Source organism: Pistacia vera, unplaced genomic scaffold (assembly GCF_008641045.1).
Source record: "Pistacia vera cultivar Batoury unplaced genomic scaffold, PisVer_v2 Contig798, whole genome shotgun sequence".
NCBI classification, from domain to species: Eukaryota; Viridiplantae; Streptophyta; class Magnoliopsida; order Sapindales; family Anacardiaceae; genus Pistacia; species Pistacia vera.
Window position 1 is genome coordinate 31,858 of NW_022196665.1, and position 22,806 is coordinate 54,663.

At 34.9% G+C, this 22,806-nt stretch overlaps 1 protein-coding gene across 1 annotated transcript; it reads left to right on the top strand.

Moving 5' to 3' along the window:
* The first annotated feature begins 1,571 nt into the window (after nt 1–1,571).
* On the top strand, nt 1,572–13,724 carry LOC116117077 (ubiquitin carboxyl-terminal hydrolase 17-like). The gene is made up of 13 exons (XM_031403106.1): nt 1,572–1,837; nt 7,855–8,761; nt 8,865–8,953; nt 9,332–9,417; nt 9,519–9,681; nt 10,220–10,334; nt 10,443–10,600; nt 10,883–10,967; nt 11,048–11,260; nt 11,853–11,914; nt 12,000–13,311; nt 13,389–13,430; nt 13,511–13,724. The coding sequence occupies exons 1-11, from the start codon at nt 1,572–1,574 to the stop codon at nt 12,631–12,633; spliced, it is 2,778 nt and encodes a 925-aa protein (XP_031258966.1). The 3' UTR covers nt 12,634–13,311; nt 13,389–13,430; nt 13,511–13,724.
* The last annotated feature ends 9,082 nt before the right edge of the window (nt 13,725–22,806 follow it).

Below are 22,806 nucleotides of genomic sequence, written 5' to 3' on the forward strand. Positions count from 1 at the left end.
TATAATTTTTCTAATGTATCAATCAAGGGACACAAGTTTTGAAAAATGTTAATCAAAAGACACTTTAGGATGTTTGACCGGAAATTTAACTTTAAACATGAAATGACATAAATACCCCTAAAATTTAAATAATTTGTTTACTCTCAATTATAATTCATTTCGGTCCCATGTTTGCTGGCTTTCAACGGATTGGACTGATCCTAAATTCAAAATTTAATCCTGATGTAGCAGTGTAGTGTGCTTATCAATCCTGCCCATGCACGTGGGATTACCCAAGATAGGAGTAAAAAAACTCCTAAATAAATTACTGTACCTATATTAATCTAAAAATGTTATTTCTAATTATTCTAACATAAATATTCATTTGATTTAAAGCATCATTGCCTAAATTTATTTGTAAATAAAAGTTAAAATACTGGTATTCAATAATAATTAACTATAAAATTCAATTGTAAGCTATTTTATAATTACATAATAAAAGAACTTATTAATATGAAAAATACTACGATTATAACCCAATCTTACAACCTTCTCTTACAATTCTAACGTGTCGGTAGATTGGTATTGTCACGTCAGCTCTCAAGACACCAAAGACACTACTAGAAATGAATCAATCGTTCTTTCAAAAGGAACGGTTGTTACTTATGAAGGAACGACCGTTTATTCATAAGTAATGACTGTTCTTTATGAAAGAACAAAGGAACAATCATTCATTTGGTTGTTCCTATTGTTCCTTAAGGAACATTTATTCATTTCATAAGGAATGACTGTCCCTCCATTAGTAATGGTTGTTCCTTGTTTATCAACAACCATTCCTTTGGTTGTTTCTTCATAAGGAATGACTATTCCTTTCGTGAGGAATGATTATTCCTTTCGTGAGGAATGACTGTTCCCTATGAAGGAATGACGGTTTTTTGTCTAATTAAAATCATTTTGATGTGACAACGCCAACATCGAGGGTTGTAACAGAAGTTTGTGAGAAAAGATTGTTGGCGTAGCATTACTCTATTAATATATTTACAATCCAGTTTGTAATACACCAAACAAGAGACAACACTATCAATACTCTAATCCAATCTTATCCCAATTCCAAAAACCTGTCTAAGTTTTATGGGTTTACTAACACTACAATAAGATAGGGGAATTTCAGTTATTTTAAAAACTTTTAGAGGAAGTTTGTAATGATATGAAACCTCAATGGGTTATCAAACATTTACTTTACCACGTCCTTGCCAGGACAAAATATGTAAAAAAACAAAAAAAGATTCGTACTCACTCACGAATTCTATACCACTCAGTCCGCTTGCTATTCTCACAATCACTCTCGCTCCTCTTTTCAATCCAGATGCTAAAAGAATCATCCTTTATTCAACACAACCACCACTTACATTTCCCTTTCTACCCCTTGATTCCTCCGCCACCGCCCTGTCCTCCTCCTCCACCACCACCACCACTAGCACCACCGACGGCGCACTAATCGAATTCATGTATATCATTGAAACACCGGCCTCAATGTTTCTCAGTTCAGGTCTCGTCCTCGGCGCCGGTTTAATTATTAGGATTTGAGCTAAATGCTGGTTCCTGGAATTCTAGGGTTTCACGGCATCCTCGTCGTTTGTTTGCTTGTTTTTGGCGTTGTAATTCGGCAGAAATGGAGGGATTCCGCTGTCAGAAAGGTGGAGGTTACGAATCTCCTCAATGCCGTCGCCGAGGAATCGCTCATGGTGGAATTCGAAGCTGCGAATCAGTACAATTCCATGCCACGGTTCTATCAATGTGCTGTGTGTTTTCTTCCCACCACCACTCGTTGCTCCCGGTGCAAAGCTGTTCGTTACTGGTTAGTTAATTATTTAGTCTTTTAATTTTTTTTTGTGAAATTAAGAGGTAATCCAATATATGTATAGCCTTTTGAATTTCAAAATTTGGAAATTGAAGATTTTTGTTTTATGTTTTATGATTATGAATACATTTTGGTGAAACATGGAAAGTAAAGGTTTTTGTTTTGTGAATACATTTTGGTAAAACTTGGAAAGTAAAGGTTTTTGTTTAATGAATACATTTTGCTAAAACTTGGAAAATGAAGGTTTTTGTTTTATGTTTTATGAATAAATTTTGGTAAACTTGGAAAATGAAGGTTCTTGTCTTATGTTTAATGAATGAACTTGGGTAAAACTTCGATAATGAAGGTTTTTGTTTTATGTTACATGAATAAATTTTGGTAAAACTTGGGAAGTGGAGGTTTTTGTTTTATGTTTTATTACTAAATTTTGGTAATATTTGGAAAAGGGAGGCTTTTGTTTTATGAATACATTTCGGTAAAACTTGGAAAATGAAGGTTTTTGTTTTATAAATACATTTTGGTAAAACTTGAAAATGAAGGTTTTTGTTTTATGAATACATTCTGGTAAAATTTGAAAAATGAAGGTTTTTGTTTTGTGTTTTATAAATACATTTCGGTAAAACTTGAAAAAAATGAAGGTATTGTTTTATGAATAAATTTTGGTAAAACTTGGAAAATGAAGGTTTTTGTTTAATGTTTTTTTTTTTTTGAATACATTGATAAAACTTGGAATATGAAGGTTTTTGTTTTATGTTTTATGAAATACATTTTGGTTTAAGAGTTAATGAGGAACTTTAGTGCTTTAGATTAAGAGTTAATGAGGAACTTTAGTGCTTTAGATTTCTTGAATGAAATAAACAAACTTGTTGGTGCTTTGGTTGGAACATAGTTTGTTTGTTTGGTTTAATTGATTTTAGGTATTTATGGGTAATTTACGTATTGGTAGAAATTAATGATTGTTCTGTAGTTGCTGTGTTAGATTATTTTCTTTTGGACAATTTTTAAGAAGAATTGTTCTGATGGAACTTGTAGGTTTTGAAAATTCTGGAAATATTTTATTGTTGAAGTGAGAAATTCATCACTATGTGGTGCGTTGTGTTTATGATTGATGACATGGGATTTTTCGTTGTGGGAATACAAATAATAGTTAGCAGAAAGAATATAGAAAAACCTTCTGGAAGCTCAATTTAGCTCTTTGGTGGGTGAGTTTAGAAGAAAGCGAGAACTACTTGGTAGAATTTTTTTTTTCCACTTTTAGTATACCTACAGTATCCTATGATAGTCATAGATTTTTGGTAGAAATGATCTTATCGGTCTTCTGATGTTTTTATTTCTATCATTTTCTTCATCAAATTCTTTGAGTTGTTATTGATATAGGGGAGATTGCCAGATTGGTTAGGATTTTTATCTTCTTAGGTTTTACCCATTTTCTTCCTTTTTTTTTTTCCTTTTGGGAAGATTAGTTTTTTTTTTCCCCTTTCTTTTCTACTTTTGGTTTTGATAGTCATCTTTTTTCTTTTGTTGTCTTCATCATCTCTTATTCTTTTATTTTTATTTATCTTAGGATTATTAGCTATAAACAGGCTTTATATATCATTAATTAGTGTTCAGTAATATTTTTTTATATTTTTGCTTTGGAGAATTAGTTTGTAGTGTATCTGACAATATACTAATGGATTTGAGAAAATATGCTAAAACAATGTTTAACCTCCTTATTAGTTACATCAAGTGGTATAAAAGCTTTCCTTTGGTTAAAAAAAAGTTCTTATTGTATAAAAGTCTTTTATTTTATTTCTATTGCAATTCGATATAATTAGTCCTCAAGTTATGTTTATTTGGAACGTAATACGTCTAAATAATGGTTACGCCGCGATGCCATCAATGGAAATTGAACATATAATCTTTTCCAATATGTCCAACCTTCTTGTTCTTCAGCTTAACAGTGTTTGCTCTTACGTATCATCTTGCTTTACTTCAACTTCAGTGTGTTGTACCTTCTCAGCCATATTTTCAAATGGAACATCTTACTTGGTGTCAAGTTTAAGCAATTATATCTTCTCAAATAATTTTCTACTTCACCAGTTTGTTTACCTTCTTCAAAATGTGCAATCCAATATGTATTGATGTAATGATTAAATTAGAGACTACAAGAATAGTTTGCTTCAGAGTTTATCATCCTTCCACTTTAGAAGCTTTAGGAACATATTCTTATTCTCTCCCTATGGGTGACGTTTCAGCCTCGGGAGTAGGAAAAAATTATCCTTCATGCACTTAATATTGTTTCACTTTTCCCCGTGCCTTTGTAGGCCATTTTCTTTCATATTCTAGAAGTTCCTACCAAAATAGACATTATCCTTTCTGGGCTGGATATTTAGCTTGTTTCCTTTCTAGAATCTCTTTAAACTCAATGGCCTTTATTTCATCTAATGAATCAATAACATGTTCAGGATGAAAACGATAGCAAAAGTTTGGAGGATTGGAATAAGCTCATTGAAGATTGCTTTTAAAATCAGTCTTACATCCCTAATGGATTGCCCTTCTTTGATGCATCAATTCGACTACCATTTGTTTTTGTGTCTGATTTACAGATTGTTATGTGAAAGCCATTAGTGAGAGAATCTTCGATGCAACTCAGAATTTTTCTATCTTTTCTTTCTCTTAAGAGGTGCACATTGAGGCAAATGCTTTTTTTATTTTATCTTTATGTATACTGCTTGATGTAGTGGATGAGGGGGCTAATATTGTTGAGCATATGGTTTCAAGTCTATGAGAAAAGTAAGTCAAAAGGAAAATATAAGAAATACTAATGGATGATGATGATTAATAAAATAATTGACCTATTTATGACTGTAAAGCCCACGATTATAAGATTAAAAGGTGATAAAGATAAAATTTGCCCAAGATAGATATAAAAACCTAAAGACAAAAGACTAATCTTGGAAATTTTTTAACTAAAAACGAAGATAATTGCTAACCTATTAAAATTTTTAGGTCTTGTAGAAATCTTGGCAATTTCTGAGTAGGGGTAATTGCTATTTCCCTAAAAGATAGTTTTCCTCTCATGCAAAATAACTATAATCTTCTTGCCATTCGTTTTCATCCTTTAGCGTGAAGTTATTCATCCTTTAGGTTTGATGTAAGTTACACTTTTATCCTTGGATTTAACAATCATTAGTCAAGTTTGTTGACATTATCATCTCTTATGAGAAGATTTCATTACCCTTGTATAGTCCTATTACAATAACTAAAAGTAATTACTTTGATATTTAAAAATAAAATTTACAGTTATGAAATATAAATATAATTATAATTATAAAATTAATTAATATGAAATAATATAATCTAGAAAAAAGAAAATCTTGAGAAGGATTGATAAAAGCCCGATTATATTTTATTTTGAAGTATCAGCCCTCAAATGCTAAGGATGAAAATGTTGCTTTAAAAGATAATTGGGGTAAATTATACTTTTGTGGAACCTAAAGGTCGAAAAATGATTCACCCTTCAAGGTTAATGGATGGACCCTAATGGATAGGGGGGATATAGTTATTTTGGATACCATAAGAGGGAAGTTCTTTTAGGGAAACCTTAGGAGGGATTGGGCAATGACCCCTTCTAAATATGCTTGGTAGCAGCTGTTATTTGACTTCGTTATGTCAAAGAGCTACCATTCTTATGCACCTGCGAATTTTAGAACCGCCACATGTGAATTTTGCAAACGAATTAGCAGTGTGAATTCCCTCTATTAAATTATTCTCTCCTTTTTCTGATGTCCCTTGTGAGCACTTGGTGCCCAATTTGTAATCCTAAAGACTTACAAGTTGAATGGAGTCCATGCATTTTATTTTCTCCTTGTTGATAGACCATTCAACCCTATTACCACCACCACTGGCTTAGTGTTATCTGGACATTGAGGAAAAAGATAACATGTAGTAAGAGCAAAAACTATCTTAAGTTTTAGTGTATACTACCATGTTCACTGGTATTAGCACTAGTTGGGCGTTTGTACGAAGCATAAAATTTCTTTATGGATCAATGACATGGAATTAGTACTAGGTGTGAAAACTATTGATTAGAAAAATTTACCAAACCAAAATACCAAGAAGAACAAAAGACAACGAACAGTAAAGATTCACTGGAAAAAGCAATCAAAAGATGGAGACTAATAATTCTTTAAGACCGATGAATTCCCTAGAAACAAATTTTAAATGTGAGAATAAAATGAAATGGTAACCCATATGTATAGAAGAGATGAAGCTCTCACTAACTTTGGATCAAGTTGTCATGAGAACAGGTTATGCTTGGCCCTATGGGTGGCATTAACATGTCACCAAGGTTGGCTCCAAATACCTCTTAAAAGGTGTTGATTAGGTGTCACCAAAAAGGGAGTAGAGAGGGTATTAAGTGCCACCATAATTTGACCTAAGGTGCCTAATGAAGGTGACCATAGTTGGAAAGAGGAATGCTGCTACTAATTTTCCTATAAACACACATGTGACACTGGAAAAAATACACACATGATCTTCTTGCTTGGCTTAATAGAGTATCAAGACTAGATAACTTTGTTAATCGGAAATTGCCATCAAGTAGGCTTGTAAAGTAATAAGATTAATCTCAAAATTTGACAAGGAGATTGATAAAAACCGAATATTGGTAATAGATGATAGAATCACTTTTAGTAGGACCCAAGTACTCTTAGAAACTACTGGCACTGCATGTATGTTTAATCAGAATGTTATGAGGCACAAACAAAACCTCCTAGTTCTTATCTTTTTAATGTTGAATCATCAAAGAGCTAACTTCAACGTTTGGGTGATTAGTCAGAATAGTGCCAACTCCCTTTGATGTTCTTTCTGTCTTTTTGCAGGCTATTGATTGCATTTCACTAAATCACTATGTTATCGGTTATAAGTACACCTCATTGGCGATCAAATTTCATGCGTTAATATTTATCGTGAGTAGAGGAAAGGATGTTTATAGTCATTTTTATGGAAATGGCTATATCAGTTGCTGAGAGCCTAGTTTAATTATCTATGTAGATCATAACAGATAAATACAATTTAGGGAATCAGCTTGTCATTGAGTACTAGGGTGGTGGGATGTTGATGACAAGGTGTTGATATTGAGTAATTTCATGGAAAAAGTTGTTCTTATTTTGATTTCCTGTGTGTGATTGAAATCTATGTCAGGCAAGATATTTGGGAGATCATGTAGCTAGGTTGAGAAAGACCTTTGCTTGTTTGAGAATGTATGATACTGACTATTTAGTGAAGCTGGTACTTTTGTTTTTGCAGTAGTTAGTGCATTTAATGTCCCTAACCACAAGAAAGTAGAGAAGTGATTGTTTCTTAATGGTGCATGAAACCTGAAGATTTACATGGAAGATTAGGCATTATATAATTTTCGCATTGTGAGGACAACATTGTTGAAAATTCAACTATCTTCGATGTGATAAATCTTCATGTATAATGACACTGAACCTGCCACTATCAGTGTTTGGTTTATCTATTTTATGAAAATATCCTTATAGAAATTCGTCTTATTATTTTTACATCTTTGCTTTTTGGAGGGAGAGAGGGGCTTCAGTGGGATTTTCACACTGTTTTAGAAAAGATAGATTGTTTTATTTTACTTGCTGCTTGTCATTTCTTTTGATATGCTTTGGAAAATGAATCTTCAAGTATCTTGTAGAATGCCTGCCTTGTATTCTTGATGATAATTTGGCAATTAGTATGACTTTTCTGATTCAATTTGTCCTGGTCAAGTCGGAGCTCAATCATTATGGATTTTTGTCAGCTCTACTTGACTTGCATATCTTCAGAGATGTTACTGGGAGGAGTGCAACAGTGACATGTTTAGGAATACAGACTTTTTTATCATCTGAAAGTTTTGGTTGCATTTTTATGCTTTTGTTGATGTGTGGCTGAATATCTACTGTATTTGCTTCTGAATATGCACAGTTCCAGTAACTTGGTGTCTTCCTATTGTATTTACTTTTAAATATTTCTACTTGTAGTTCTGGTAAGTGTCAAATTATTCACTGGAGACAAGGTCACAAGGATGCGTGTTGTCCCTTGATTTCTACCATGCCATTGAGAGAGGAAGGTAGCATTGTTGGTGTAACAGCATCACAAAAACAGTTAGGAAGTTATAGTAATGATTCTGAGATAGAAGGCAATGTTTCTTCTGAAGCTGTATCAATGAAAGATAATGATGTGAATCTTAAGCCTTGTGCAGATGAAGAAGGAACACATTTTGATTTTCCGTCTAGCAATATTGACAGACCAGAGAGACCTAGTGCTGATGCTGTTACTCCTATGCCTGGAACAAGGACTAGAGTCAAGAAGATGAAACAGAAAATGTCACCATCTTCAGAGTCCATTAATTCAGTTGATGATATAGGTGGCACTTCTCTTGCAAGTAAATCAAATGATATGCAATTGAGTCAAAATGATGAAGAGGTTAACTTCAGATCGCAGCTTCCGAATGGGAAGACAACCATGCCAAATGATGTCCAACCGGGAAAATTGGGTGATAAGAAGCCTGTTGGAGGAGGTGCTTTGCCTGAATTGTTAATTAAAGACCCTTCTAAATCCAGGAGCTCTTTATTTTTGAGTTCTTCAAGGCCAGATTCTGTAATTAAAGATAGTAAAGATGATTTTAAGCTCCCTAAGGGAAAAGATATTCCATCTTCATCATTTTCTGCTCCTCGGACATCTTCGGCTGCAGCAGGTCAATCACATACCATATCTAGGTCTGTGTTCCTCACAAAAAATAATAATATTCCAAGCCTGCCACAAAATGCTTGTCGTGGGTTTAAAACATCGGTGCAGAAGGTTGTGCAGCAGTTTAGAGCTTCCAAACCATTGAAGTCTCATGTGCTTGGTTCAGAGACTGAGGTTGCTGAAAATTACAACGACAAGGTTATTTGCATGTTTTGATGTGGTTTTCTGGAGCCCTGTGGTTTTCTTAATTCCCATGTCACACAGTATTCATTGTTTTTTTTTACTCTTTTTGATTTGACAGACAATATTTCCGTATGATCTATTCACGAAACTTTACTCTTGTGATGAGGTGGAATTATCCCCATTTGGCCTTACAAATTGTGGAAACAGGTAATTTTAGAATTTTTTCAATTTATAAAACACTAATATATGGATGCAATATGTTTTCGCGTGCTTCATTTTCCATGCTCTTAATATTGTTTTCTGGTGAATACTTCTACGAGGTGGGTGAATTAACCATTGCTGTTGTTTCTGGTTCATACTTTTTGAAACAACAAGATTGCTAAAATCATGCACTTATTATCTTAGTCTGTATTGTGTACGTCGTTTATGGTTTTCCACTATATTTATTTTTTGGGTATTTAGAGGTTTTAAGCCATTGATTTTTAAATCAAGGCCATATTCGTTTGGTAATTTAATAAGGCATTTAACATTGAAATATTTAGTTTCTTGTTTTTTCATATGGCTAAATATCTTGAATTTCTGCAGTTGTTATGCTAATGCTGTGCTCCAATGCTTGGCATTTACTCAGCCTTTGAGTTCCTATCTTGTTCAAAGGCTCCACTCCAGAGCTTGTAAGTTCTTTTAATGCTTTGTTTGTGGATTAACAACGAGTTTATTATTAGGAATTTGTGCTCGTTAACACTCTCATTCTTTCAATTATCATCTTTCCCAGGTCGAAAGAAAGAGTGGTGTTTCATTTGTGAGTTTGAGCGCCTAATTCTGAAGGCAAGGGAGGGAAACTCTCCTGTGTCCCCCATAGGTATACTATCCAAGATTGAAAAAATCGGAAGTCATCTTGGTCATGGGAGAGAAGAAGATGCTCATGAATTTCTAAGGTGAAACAGCTAATAACCTACTGTTTGTTTGTATTTACTGTTTTTATATTAAAATTGGGGATAACAACTGTAAACCCCCCAAGGTTTCCCTACTGTACTATACACCCCCGAAGGTATCAGAAATAGCTTTGAGACCCCACCATTAGCAAACGTTCTGAAATTTGTCATTTGACTAGTAAATACCTATATTGCCATTGTCCTTAAATCACCTTCCCCTGCCCCACCCCACCCCACTCCACCCCGCCACACCTCACCCGAGCACCTATAACCCAGATCAACACAGCAAACAACTAAATTCACCGATCCAAACCTAATCTGCAACGAATTCAAAATCAACCTACAAGATATGTTTTTATTTAATTGGATTATCCACAAAAATTTTCTTAACGTTTGATAAATAGTGAGGGTCTCAGAGCTATTTCTGATATCCATAGGGGTTTATGATATTAGGGAAACCTTGGGCGTTTTACAGTTATTGTGCCTTAAATTTTGTTATCTTCGCAAATGTGAATTACGACATTACTCTATAAGATGGCAGGTGTGCTGTGGATACAATGCAATCTGTTTGCCTCAAGGAGGTTGGGACCCAAGGAAAATTAGCAGAAGAAACAACTTTAATAGGCTTGACTTTCGGGGGTTTCCTTTTATCTAAGGTTTGTTCATGATCTTGATGATACATCTATGATAATGTTATTTTTCCTTACCAAAGTAGAAGTCGTCTCATTTTTGTTATTTGGAATGTCATGATCGGGTTTTATCAGATCAAATGCTTGAAATGCCACAGTAAATCTGAGTGGTGTGAGCGGATGATGGATCTAACTGTTGAGATAGATGGGGACATTGAAACACTTGAAGATGCTCTTGCCCAATTTACAGCTACTGAGATCTTGGTTGGAGAGAACAAGTATCATTGCGACAGGTTAATTAAATGCTCATTTTCCATTCTTAGTTCTTGCTCAAATTTCCTAGAATCAAGATATTTACATGTTCTGTTGTTTTATGCCCCATGGTTTAGGTTCTTAGAATAAAAATCTCATTCATTTGGCACTTTAAGTGTTATCCATTTTATCTAAGTTTTAAGTCTTACTTTTATTCTGTGGTTTCTTCTCTGATTACAATACAAGTCTCTTAAAGTAATTGAATAATTTGTTTGACCCTTTAGTGATGCAAAGTAAAATTTACATTATATTGTCTCAATCAGGTGTAAATCATATGAGAAAGCCAAAAAGAAGTTGATGATATTGGAGGAGCCAAATATACTTACTATTGTCTTAAAAAGATTTCAGGTAGTTCTTTGACTGCAAGTTCCTGTGCTTTTTATGTGATCTTGATTGTTGATGTTTGCTCTGCCATTTGTGCCTTGTAGTCTCGAAACTTTGGGAAGTTAAATAAATCAGTTCAGTTCCCTGATGTCCTCAACATAGCTCCATATATGAGTGAAACTGGCGACAGATCTCCTGTGTACAGTCTCTATGCAGTGGTTGTTCACTTGGATGTTACGCATGCTGCATTTTCTGGTCATTATGTTTGTTATGTGAAGGATTCTCATGGGGAGTGGTTCAGAATTGATGACAGCAGTGTATGTTTCTTGTTTACCTCTAATGTGTTTAGTGTTTACAAGTATTGTTGTTCCTTTGAGGCTTGGCTTTGTTTGCTCTCTTATCTATTTGTTACAGAAAAATATCCCCTTTAACTAAAAGCTGCCCCCTTTCGAAGTTGGAATTGACTTAGAACAAAAGAAAACTGTTCTGCATATGTATTTTAACCCTTTCCCCTAATTGTATCAAATGTTTAGGATTGTAAATACCAAATTATACTTGCATCCTTGATTAATTGAGGTACACTTACTATGAAATCTTGCATCCTCAAGGTTGGAGTTCATTCTTTGGATACTTTTTAGCATCTTCCATTTTTCACAATTTTGAATTTATTAAGAGAATTGATGAAACTTGTTCAATACGTTAAATGGTGTCTTTTGTGCATATATGAACTCTAGCTGTTGACTAGTGTTGTTTTGCTGGTTGCGATACTATGCTAGAAAATAAATAGATAAATTATATTTTTATTTATTGAACTTATAGAATTTGGATAATCCTTTTTTTTTTTTTTTTTTAATAATTAGATTGGAATCTGTTTTTGAATTATAAACTGACTGGTGATATATTATGTAGGTTATGCCTGTAGAGTTGGAGGTGGTCTTATTACAAGAGGCATACATGCTCTTGTATGCAAGGTAATCTATCAGTATGGCTGGATTGATAAAATATATATTCTTCACTTTATTGGAGCATTAGCACTTTCAGTTTTCTTATTCTCAGGCACTCTCCACGGCCTCCAACTTTGATGAGAAATAATGTGGTGTGTCATGGTGTGAAGTCCAAGAGGAGGAGTTGGGAAGCTGTTCCTTCTGGCCATAATGCTTCCAAGCAGAAATCTAAATCTGATATTCCAGCTAGGCAAAAGTTTGGTTTAACCAACAATCAGATGCCTTATGGAGATGAATGGAGATATCAGTCAATGCGAAGAATTCCAACTGTAGATTCATTAAGTGAAAGTTCTTCCATTTTCAGCTGGTCCGATGCCAGTTCTTGCAGCACAGCTAGTACGAAGGATTCTTCAAGGAGTGAGGACTTAACTGATTTCATATTTGGTGAAATGGGACCTAGCTGGTACAGCCGCTATGGGATTTTATCAGACTCGGTTACATCTTCCTCGCAGAACTTCAACACAGACCCAGATGACTGGAGAGAGGGTTGGAGACAAGATGGAAACCCTGAAATTTTGGATACTGACTCAATTGAACATTATGAAAACTTAAGCCACCGGTTTGTTAGTAATAGCAGAAAGGGCGTTAATTCTGACAATGTATTCTCGGCTAATCCTTATGATGTAAGATTAAGGAGAGCAAGTGACAATACGTCAGCTCAAACGTTTTATCGAGGTTTGAGTTGATATTAAATTAAGCAATCTATTGAAATATAATGAAGAAAGTTAATTATCAGTCGCCCCCTAATCTCTCTAGACTTGTTATCCATCTTTCCTTTCCGTTACTTCATCTTTAATTGGCATCGACTGGGCTGGAGTAGCTGAAATCGCAGTTTGATGGATAGAGATTATGGGTGAAATGAAATAGAAGTTTATTATTTACAACAAATGCAAATATCTCCAATCGTCACCAGTCTACCGAAGCCGCAAAAATAACATGATGTTTACAAGAGCCAGAAAATTAATAGAATGATTGACAAGTCATTCAGGCTACAAACACGTTCACCAGTCAACCGAAGCCCCAAAAAAGGAAAATAAATTTAAGGTTGGGGCATAAGCGAGCGAAGAGGAAGAGGCAGGCATTGAAAGTCTACTGCAAAAGAAAACAAAAACCAAATGCCTGTGGCCACAACAATACACAACTATTGCCACAAGTTCAATCATCGCTCACTCTTCTCACTCACCCGCGCCAAGGCAGCTCCAATGGTCACCTCGTTAGCTAGCAGTAGCCACGGCAACAGTGCAGGCGCATACACTACAATCAAAGAGAGAGTAACTTTTCAGAAAGAAATCAAAAAGAGCAAATTCATCGCCATCGCTGGACCTATTTCCAACGAACAATCTGCCCGTTCTTTCCTTTCTCAGGTATTTTATATTTATATAATCCACGTTGACAATTTCGTTTTTCATTAAATGGATGTTATTTCATGTTGTTTGTGTAGGTTGGGGACCCTCGCGCTACTCACAACTGCTGGGCTTATAAGGTATGGTGTTTGAATAATAATTGTATTGTTTGGTAGATTTGAATTGATTTGTAAATGTAGTTATGTGATATAATTTGTAGGTTGGAGATCAATACCGGTCTAATGATGATGGTGAACCTTCGGGTACTGCTGGCAAACCTATTCATTCTGCTATTGTTTCTTCTGGTTTAGATAGAGTTATGGTCGTTGTCACAAGGTGATTTTTTTTTTTTTTTAAGACTTTTGTGTTTGCCCATTTCTTTTACTAGATTTTTTTGGAATATTTTCTTGAGTTCCTCGTGAGGTTAGCTAAAGTACAGGCTTACGCCTGAGTTGAAACCTCCTTTGAGATTATGAAAATTTTTATAAGCCATTCATCATCACATACCTATCTGAAGTAAATGAAATTTACCTCAGATGTTATTTGCATCAAATTTGTTTGAAGGCTTCATGTGTAGGAAAAGATAAATGAAAATTCAGATTGGTGTTGTGATTAAGCATTTTGTGGGTGCANTTTATGTATAAAAGACACATGAATTGTAATGAAAAGAAAACTTTGGGCCCAATTTTCTATTGCTATTATGCATGCATTGTACAGTTTTCAGTAGATGTTACACTAGCTAAACAAGTCAATTCATACTCAAAAACGAAATAAAATAACAAAAATAAACTGAATCAAGATTCATCATTGAAAAACAAGCAAAAGATGGAGAAATCTTCTCTAATTTGAAGCCCAAATCTTCAATACTCTTTTCCTTCCAAGAGCTGCCTTCCAAATGACGAACCAAGTCCCCTTTTCTCTTCATTTTTGCTCTAATTTATACCTCTCTCACTTAAGGATGAAGCCCTAGCAAGCCAAAACGCGTCGTTTTATTTTTACAGCTGATGCAGGTTTCGCTGCGGCGAAGTTTTTTCCTTGCCGTGGCGAGGACTTTCGAGCCAAATTTGAGCATGATAGATTCTGAATCTTGAAAAGTGTTAAAAATAGGAATTGTATCCCATTCAATTATATTTCCATTCGTTCAAGAATCAGCACAATCCGAGGTATACATCTCAAGTTATGGCAGAAATACTGAAGCGCATCCAAAGACATTTTTTCTTCAGTTCCCAGCGTACTTTTCAAGACTTCAAGCCAAAATTTCACCCTTGTCCAGTCAGAATTAGGAAAAAACCAAAACATAAGACTTGTAGCTCTTCTTCTTAGCTTTCCAAAGCTTCTAAATTCAGGTCATTCTAAGTTTTCAATATGAAGTTACACAATTTACGCTCAAAACTATCATTAGTGCTCAAAATCATCGTTTAGGCCTGCAAAGACAAATTAATAGAACTAGGTAGCAATTATGACCCAAATTGTATGAAAAATATCCTAAATCCTATCAAAATTCAATGCAAAATCATAGTGTAAAATATGATTATCACTTGACATGCACAAGATCGGTATGCCCGAGAAGCCTGATATGAGCCTTACATTGTTCTCAATCTGGAACAGCGACCTCACAAACAACGTAGAAAAGAAGAAGTAACCTTCTTTGAAAAAGATGCGAGACGAGTGCATCACCTTCATGTTGATGAATTGGTCATCGCTGCTAAGATAGGAAGATGCGAAGTTCACAGAATGTTGATAGACAATGGGAGCACCATGAATATCCTGTTTCAAAAAGCCTTTGAGGAGATGAAGCTGTAAGATACATACCTTCAGCCTGTAGCCACCCTTCTCTATGGGTTTACCGGGGAACATCTAACTCTTCGAGGAATGATAACTCTTCCAATCACTTTGGGCGATCCCCACGAAGTTACCAAGATGACGAAATTCCTGGTAGTGGACTGCCCTTCTGCATTCAATGGCATCATTAGACAACCACAACTATGTACCTTCAAAGCCATCACTTCCATCTACCATCAGAAGATGAAGTTCTCTACTTCATCAGGGTGTGGGGAAGTGAGGGGATCACAACGTAAATCTCGCGACTGCTACAATCAAGCAATCAAGATTGCATGCAACGGGAAAGGAAAGCCCGAGGGCAAGCCAGAGCAGTCAGTGGCGACCAGCAAGATGAAGCCACAACATGGCCTAGAGGATTTTGTTTTGTTTATAGTATCATTTCAGCTATGTTCGTAGGGAAGGGATTTTCTAGTATTTTTGTGGTAACTTGAATTTTAGTTCCAAGTTTGGTATTATTTTAAGGCGCAACAATGACCAAACCGGTCAATTAATGTCTTTGAATATGGATTTGTTATAGAAAAAGAGCATCTATATAGCTACAATTAAACTTTCTTTATAATTAGAAATGGATATTATCATTTATGGTATAAACTTTTTAGAATTTTCGGATGGAAAGACAAAAGTTACAAATCCTTCAATTAAGGGATATTTAATAGCTGGTGATTTACCATTAACTTTAATGAAAAATGATAAAATGTCTTAGATGTCTTTAACTTTTTTTTTTTTCCTAACTAAATTTAATTTTTTTAAAAACTAAACACTGACCAACATTTTTTGAGTAAATAAAAAAAAAAAAAAATTGAAACGAAAAAACTTCAAAAAAGAAAGCTTTTTCTGGCCTTTTTTTTTCCCAAAATTTTCATTTTTACGTTTTTATTTCTTTTTGTATTTTGTATTTTTTTGACCTTTTTAGTAATTTTAATTCATTTTTAAGAAGAAATAATTTAAATGTATACTATTACTATTTAGCTTTTATATAATGTCAAATTTAACTCTATATTTTTTTTTTATTGTCCCTTAATAGAAGGATTTGTAAAATTTGTCCTTTTATTAAAAATTTCTGAAGAAATTGTACTCTAATATCATATCCCTGATTAGAAACGAGGTAGGCAGGGGGGTAATGGGTATCCACCAAAAAAATATTATTTTTCATAATTATCTATATATTCTTACCTTAATTTGTGTCAGCCTAAAGATAATTTTTTTTAATATATTGATATATAAATTATCATGTTATCCCATCATTCATATGTTAATAAGATTCAATTACTATTTGAGTTAGGATATAAAAATTGATTTTTTTTTTTTTTTTGCAAATAAAATTGTATTGATTGTTTATGTTTATTCGAACATAACTTATGTTTCTCAAATTTCAGGTGAGTTAATTGTTTTAAGAAATGAGTTTGTTGGAAATTAAACTAAGTTTATTTAGTCTTATTAAAAGTTTAGCTTATTTAGTCTTGCAAAAATAGGATTTGTCACAGTTTTTAATAAGGTTAGTTTAAAGATTTTTAGCTTGAGCAGAATTCAAGAACGCATTCCTAGTTCGATTTGCTTAGGTGGTAGATTCGAGAGCCATTCAAATTAAAATCTAACAAATTATACCTATGAAGGTGATAGATTCTGTTATGCCTAAAATAGGGTTGACCTATGCTGATGTCATCAAACACCAATCAGAATTCAAGAAAGCATTCCACTGTCCAGAACATGCGACATCTCCAAAGACAAAAGGAATATAGTTGTCAACAACTAGGACTGTAAACGAGCCGAGCCGAGCGATAAGGCTCGGTTCTACTCGACTCGAACTCGATTCGTTAACCGAGTCGAGTTCGAACACAGTGAAGCTCGGCTCGTGGGTTTGCGATCCTGGCTCAGCTCGTGGGCTCGCGAGCCTGGTCCGGCTTGATTAAGCACTGTACACTTCATAGGGTGTTTTGGTGATTTTTTAAACTATTATGTATTAAACTGATATTTTTCAGTGAAAAAAGTTTTAAAAAATGGCAGTTTCACCCCCAAAGTGCAAATTTGAAATAATACGATACACCAAAACAGAGCGTCAATTTTAGTTCCCCATCCTAGTTGCCCTAAATCCCAAATCACAATCAAAGACCCCCAAATCCCAAATCGCGAACCAGACACTCTGAAATCGGTAATCTCCTAGGAATGTTATTTATATATATTCAGAACTGTTTTTTGATTTTGTAAGGTAATAGACATTTTGTAATGTTCGAAACTGTCATGGTTAACTCAACATTGGATGTAAATATGAAATGCTGTACGTAGGCAGATTGCTGTAAAAAAGGGGAACTTGGCTCCATCAAACCCGGATAAATGGTGGTTTGATCGAGCCTTATCAAGCTCGAGCCCGACACTGTTGTAAACGAGCCGAGCTCGATAAGCCAAAAGCTCGGCTCGGCTCATTTACACCTTAACAACCCAATCGACTCAAGAATTTGTCCTTGGATAAATTTGGTTTGCACACTTGTCCAAGCCCCATTTAATTTAAGGATATTCTTTGAGTTCTCAACGAATGCGAAAGCAAGAGAGATCTTCACGACATCAAGCCACTTGCAAAAGTGTAATCATTATTTTGAGCAAAACATGTATAAATAGGCAACTCCTCCTCACAAAATCGAGATCAGACATTTAGAACACCAAACACTTATAATACCAGATCACAGTTCATGACCTCTTGTAAGCCTGTCTAACGACCAGGAACAAATTTATATAAAAAACACAGCGAATGTAGGATTTGCTTTAAGCATCTGAACCACTGTAAAAATTCTCTTGTCAACTTTATATTTACATCTTTGCATGCTACTGTGACCAAGATGATGGAATTCCTGGTAGTGGACTGTCCTTTTACATTCAATGGCATCATTGGATGATCACTACTGCGGGACTTCAAAGCCGTCACTTCTATCTACTATCAGAAGATGAAGTTCCCTACTCCGTTAAGGTGTAGGGAAGTGAGGAGATCACAACGTGAATCTCATGACTACTACAATCAAGCAGTCTAGATTGCATGCAAGGGGAAAGGAAAGCCCGAGGGCAAGCCAGAGTAGTCAATGGCGACCAGCAAAATGAAGCCACAACATGGCCTAGTGGAGGATAACATTGATCCTCGTATTCAGGAGGGAATTCCTACAGTGGGCCAGTAGAGACATTGTTTGAGGTAATTATCGACGAGCATGAGCTAGCTCGTATGTTGATAATTGAGAGTAATTACAGCCCCCAGCTTGCAACTAATTTAACGAGCTTCCTTAGACAAAATATAAATGTTTTTTCATGGATACATGCTGACATAATTGGGATCAGCCCTAAAGTCAGGTGCCATGCACTCAACATCGATCGTGAGATTAGACTAGTTCGCCAAAAAAGAAGAGTCATAGACCTAGAGTGCTATACGGCTCTCAAAAGTGAGGTGGATAAGTGTTGAATGGTGAAATGGTATTTATATTATGTGATTCTATGGGTAGATTGTTTGAAATTCATGACTATAATAGATTATTTTTATGCAAGTTTGTTTATATATTTCTATTTTCAAGAATCATGGGTACGTGTATGAGTTTCAGGTTTTTAGGCAAAAAAATAGTGACTTTGTACTCACACGATGGTTGGAGGCTTTGGATTTGCTAAAGAGAAAAACTGGATCTTCAAGCAAAAGAAAGAATGTGAAATTGGTGGATGGCACCGCAACATTATTTTTCTGTGCCGCGACATGGTGTTTCTGCGATGCGGTGTGAAAAGATGATTTGGGGTAGAAAGTTTATGCCATGGCGTGAAAAGGTTGGCGCCGCGGTGTGACAAATCTTTAGGGTTGTGGAAGAATTCTGCGCCGCGGCGCCAGAAAATCACGCCGCAGTATGGATTGTGAGAAAAATAAAAACCTCACATTTTCCAACTCCGACTTGAACTTGTATTTTTCTAAAAACACCTTTAGCAATGGAAAAGTATAAATAGGACTTTGTAATTTATTTTAGGGATTATTCTTAACCTAAATTGAGAGACATTTTGTGGCAAGAAAGAAAAGAAGATTTTTCCTAGGGTTTTGGATTTTTCATGCTTTTGGGGGAATTGAGGTTTGTTTTCTTGATGTCAATGCGTAACTAAATTCTTATCTAGGGATCCAATGTAGCCTAATTGGAAGGCTCTTTGTTAAACATATGTTATGTCTATCAATTCAATTGGAAATCTTGATTTATTAGGTTATTAATTTAATCTTTAATTTTCATTATTGTGTGACGACACTTAGTGTGAATTATTAGGTTGTATGTGTTGAGATTAGACATATACTATGTTTTAGTCTTGAAGGACTCATGTGAATGAATGATTAGTACTTTGTGCATACGCCTTGATAGAGTATTAGTAGGTTCATGAATTCTTGAATAATTAATGTTTGTGCATACGCCCTAATAGATGCGCCTTTGGTCTTGATTTTGAGTATTCTTGTGTTTAATGAGTTTTTAATTCATAGGCTAAACCATATGCCCTAGCTAGTCTTGTGTTAAAAATGTTAGGTTAATCCCGAACGCCTTACGGTAATACCTTGATACAGTGAATACGAACCCTAGAGACTGAATTGATAAACAATAGAGAGATGTTTGATATAGAGCTGGATAATTATGGTGAAATATGAGCCCTAGGTTTTGGTCAATTGGGCTTTAGATAATTTTAATACTTGATTAATTTTAGTTCTATTTAGTTGTTACTTTTAAATTGATCTTTCCTAATTCTTCATTATTAAGTCTTATTAATAATTTTAATTGAAGCATAGTTATTAGGATTTATAAATTACTTACAAATCTCTACAGGATCGACCTTTGCTTTTGCACACTAGACTACGAGAGCGATTCGTGCACTTGTGAGGTTATAAAATTTTTCATCAATAAACTTCTCTCAATTCGGTTCATTCGAGAAGCTCATTACCCCAGTTGAGTTGCCAATCCTGTTTTGGTAAAAACAACACAGTGGTAAATGGCAAACTGGCATTGATTTTATGGATCTCAATAAGGCTTGCCTCGAGGATAGTTTGTTGATAAGAGCTTGAAAGTATATATTTTGTTAGTGATTTAATTGGATTATTTGTGGAAAAATGTGTTTAATTTGTGGAATTTGAATTAATTATTTTATAAATACCTTTTACGGGATCACGGGTGTATTTTGAGTATTTTTAGGTTCAAACCGATATTTGAAGGAAAAAAAATGATGTCAATGGAATTTGTGACAAGTAAGAATAAACGGTGCAAGAATTGGAGTTGAAACGAGAAAGTTGTGATGCGTCGAAGATATAACGTAAAATCTGGAAATCCTTCAAGATGAGCATGCTTCGATTTTTCGATCATAACTTGAGCTGTAGAAATCAGAATTCAACGATTCTTGTGGCGTTAGAAAGATTATTCAAAGAGCTAGAAAGTTCATGTCGATGACTTTACCAAATTCTAAATATCACAGACTCGTGGGACAGAAAGAACGATCGTCGCAGCGATTGTTTCTTATCGTCGCAACGATGGGTCATGGGCCTGTTTGGGTTATTGCATTCTCCTACTCCGAATCTCAATGGGTTAAGGTATTTAATTCTTTCCTAAGTAACCTCCAAACCTTAGCACTATAAATAAGGGTCTTTAAGTAGTTTTTAGGGGATTAGAGAAGGAGAAATGACGGCTACTATTTTTGAGATCAGAATTCTTGCAGTTCTCGTTCGCCAATTAGAGAAGTATATTTTTCTTTCTTGAACTCATGTTATTGAATACAATGATGGTTTTTATTATTGCAATTATGAACTAAATCCCTTTTCTAGGGCTAAAGATGTAGCCCAATTTATGAATATGTGTTGACTTTATTGTTGTTAATTCTTATTGAGCATTAATTCTAAGTTTTATTATTGTGTGTAATGCTTTCAATTCTTAAGGATCCGAGAGTTGAATGATATCTTGGGTTGGGTTGAGATCGAGAGATAAAACCTTATTTTTCTAAGGTAATAAAATCATAGATTGAGCGAACGCTAGAGATAGGTTACTGTGATCTATGAGGCTATGGTAAATTCCATAGAATTTAATAATCTCTTAGCTCCTAAATCTAACTTAGAGATATTTTGGGTTGTTGCTTAAGGGTTAATTCGCTAATTGTTCGAGAGAAAGTGGAATATTAGGGAGTTTGGCCTTTAGAGTAAGCTTAATTAGGTTAGCAATAATTGTCAATGCATAGGATTAAATTGGTGTGAAATCTATGCCCTAGGTTTAGTCATATTGATCTATTTACTAAAGTATTAATAAAATTCTGCTTTTGTTTAGTTTTTAGTTTGTTTTCTTTTTCATTAAATTCATTCTTAAAATTCTGTGTCATCAAATAACAACAAAATAGATTAGTTTGGTACTTGATAGGTAGTTCTCTTAGGATTCGACACTCGTTTACTCGAGCTTTACTACTTGCGCGATTTCGTATACTTGCGAATATCCTGTCATTTCCCCTTGCCCAGAATCGATCGGCTTGTTGATGCCACTTTGGGACATGAGTTGTTAAGCTTCATGGATGCATATTCGGGATATAACCAGATCCCGACGTTCACACCTAATGTGGACCATACCTCGTTCATCACAGATCTAGGGCTATACTATTACAAAGTCATACCCTTTGACCTAAAAAATGATGGAGCAACTTACAAGCGCCTGGTTGACCAAATGTTTTCTGAGCAGATGGGGAAAACAATGGAGGTCTATGTCGATGACATGCTAGTCAAGTCTCATGTTTCTTCAGATCACATAGCTCACCTTTCAGAAATGTTCAATATACTCCGAAAATACAAAATGAAACTTAATCCACTTAAGTGTTCATTCGGGGTAGCCTCGGGTAAATTCTTAGGGTACATGGTTAACCATCAGGGAATTGAAATCAACCCCAAAAAAATCCAAGCTCTCTTAGACATGAGTAGTCCTACAAAACCCAGACAAGGTCAAAGCTTGAATGGAAGGATAGCGGCTCTTAGTCGTTTCATATTGAGAGATACAAATCATTGTTTGCCATTCTTTAATGTACTTAGAGCTAATAAGAAATTTGAATGGACTCTAGAATGTGAGCAAGCTTTCCAAAGCATAAAGGAGCGGCTTGGAAAGCCACCTCATTTGTCCAAGCCACTTCCCAAAGAAATCCTGTTTCTCTATATGTCTATCTCTCAGCATGCAGTAAGTGTAGCTCTTATTCAGGAAGAAAAAAAAAAAAATTCAATAGCCTATGTATTACATCAACAAACGGTTGCTAGACATTGGATATTCAGAAAAGAAGCGATTAGCCTTTGCCTTGGTAATCATCTCAAGAAAGCTACGACCTAACTTCCTTGCCCACACCATCCATGTCTTAACTAATCACCTACTCAGACAGGTCCTTCAAAAGCCAGAGGCTTCGGGTAAATTACTTAAGTGGACAATAGAATTAAGTCAATTCGATCTACACTTGAAGCCAAAAGCAGCTCATTCCTCTTGACTGTGATTTGAATTTTCCATGCCACAGTCTGGGCGTTTAAATAGGATTTTCCAGTTTCTGCTATCACTGTTAGATAGTCATGCTTTATCATTGTGGAGGTCTATAAGTTTTAAGCCTGTCATGTTGCAATCTTAACAGCATAATTTGATTTTCTTTTTCATATTCTGTATCCTGTTTTGTGCTCTTGCTAAGTTT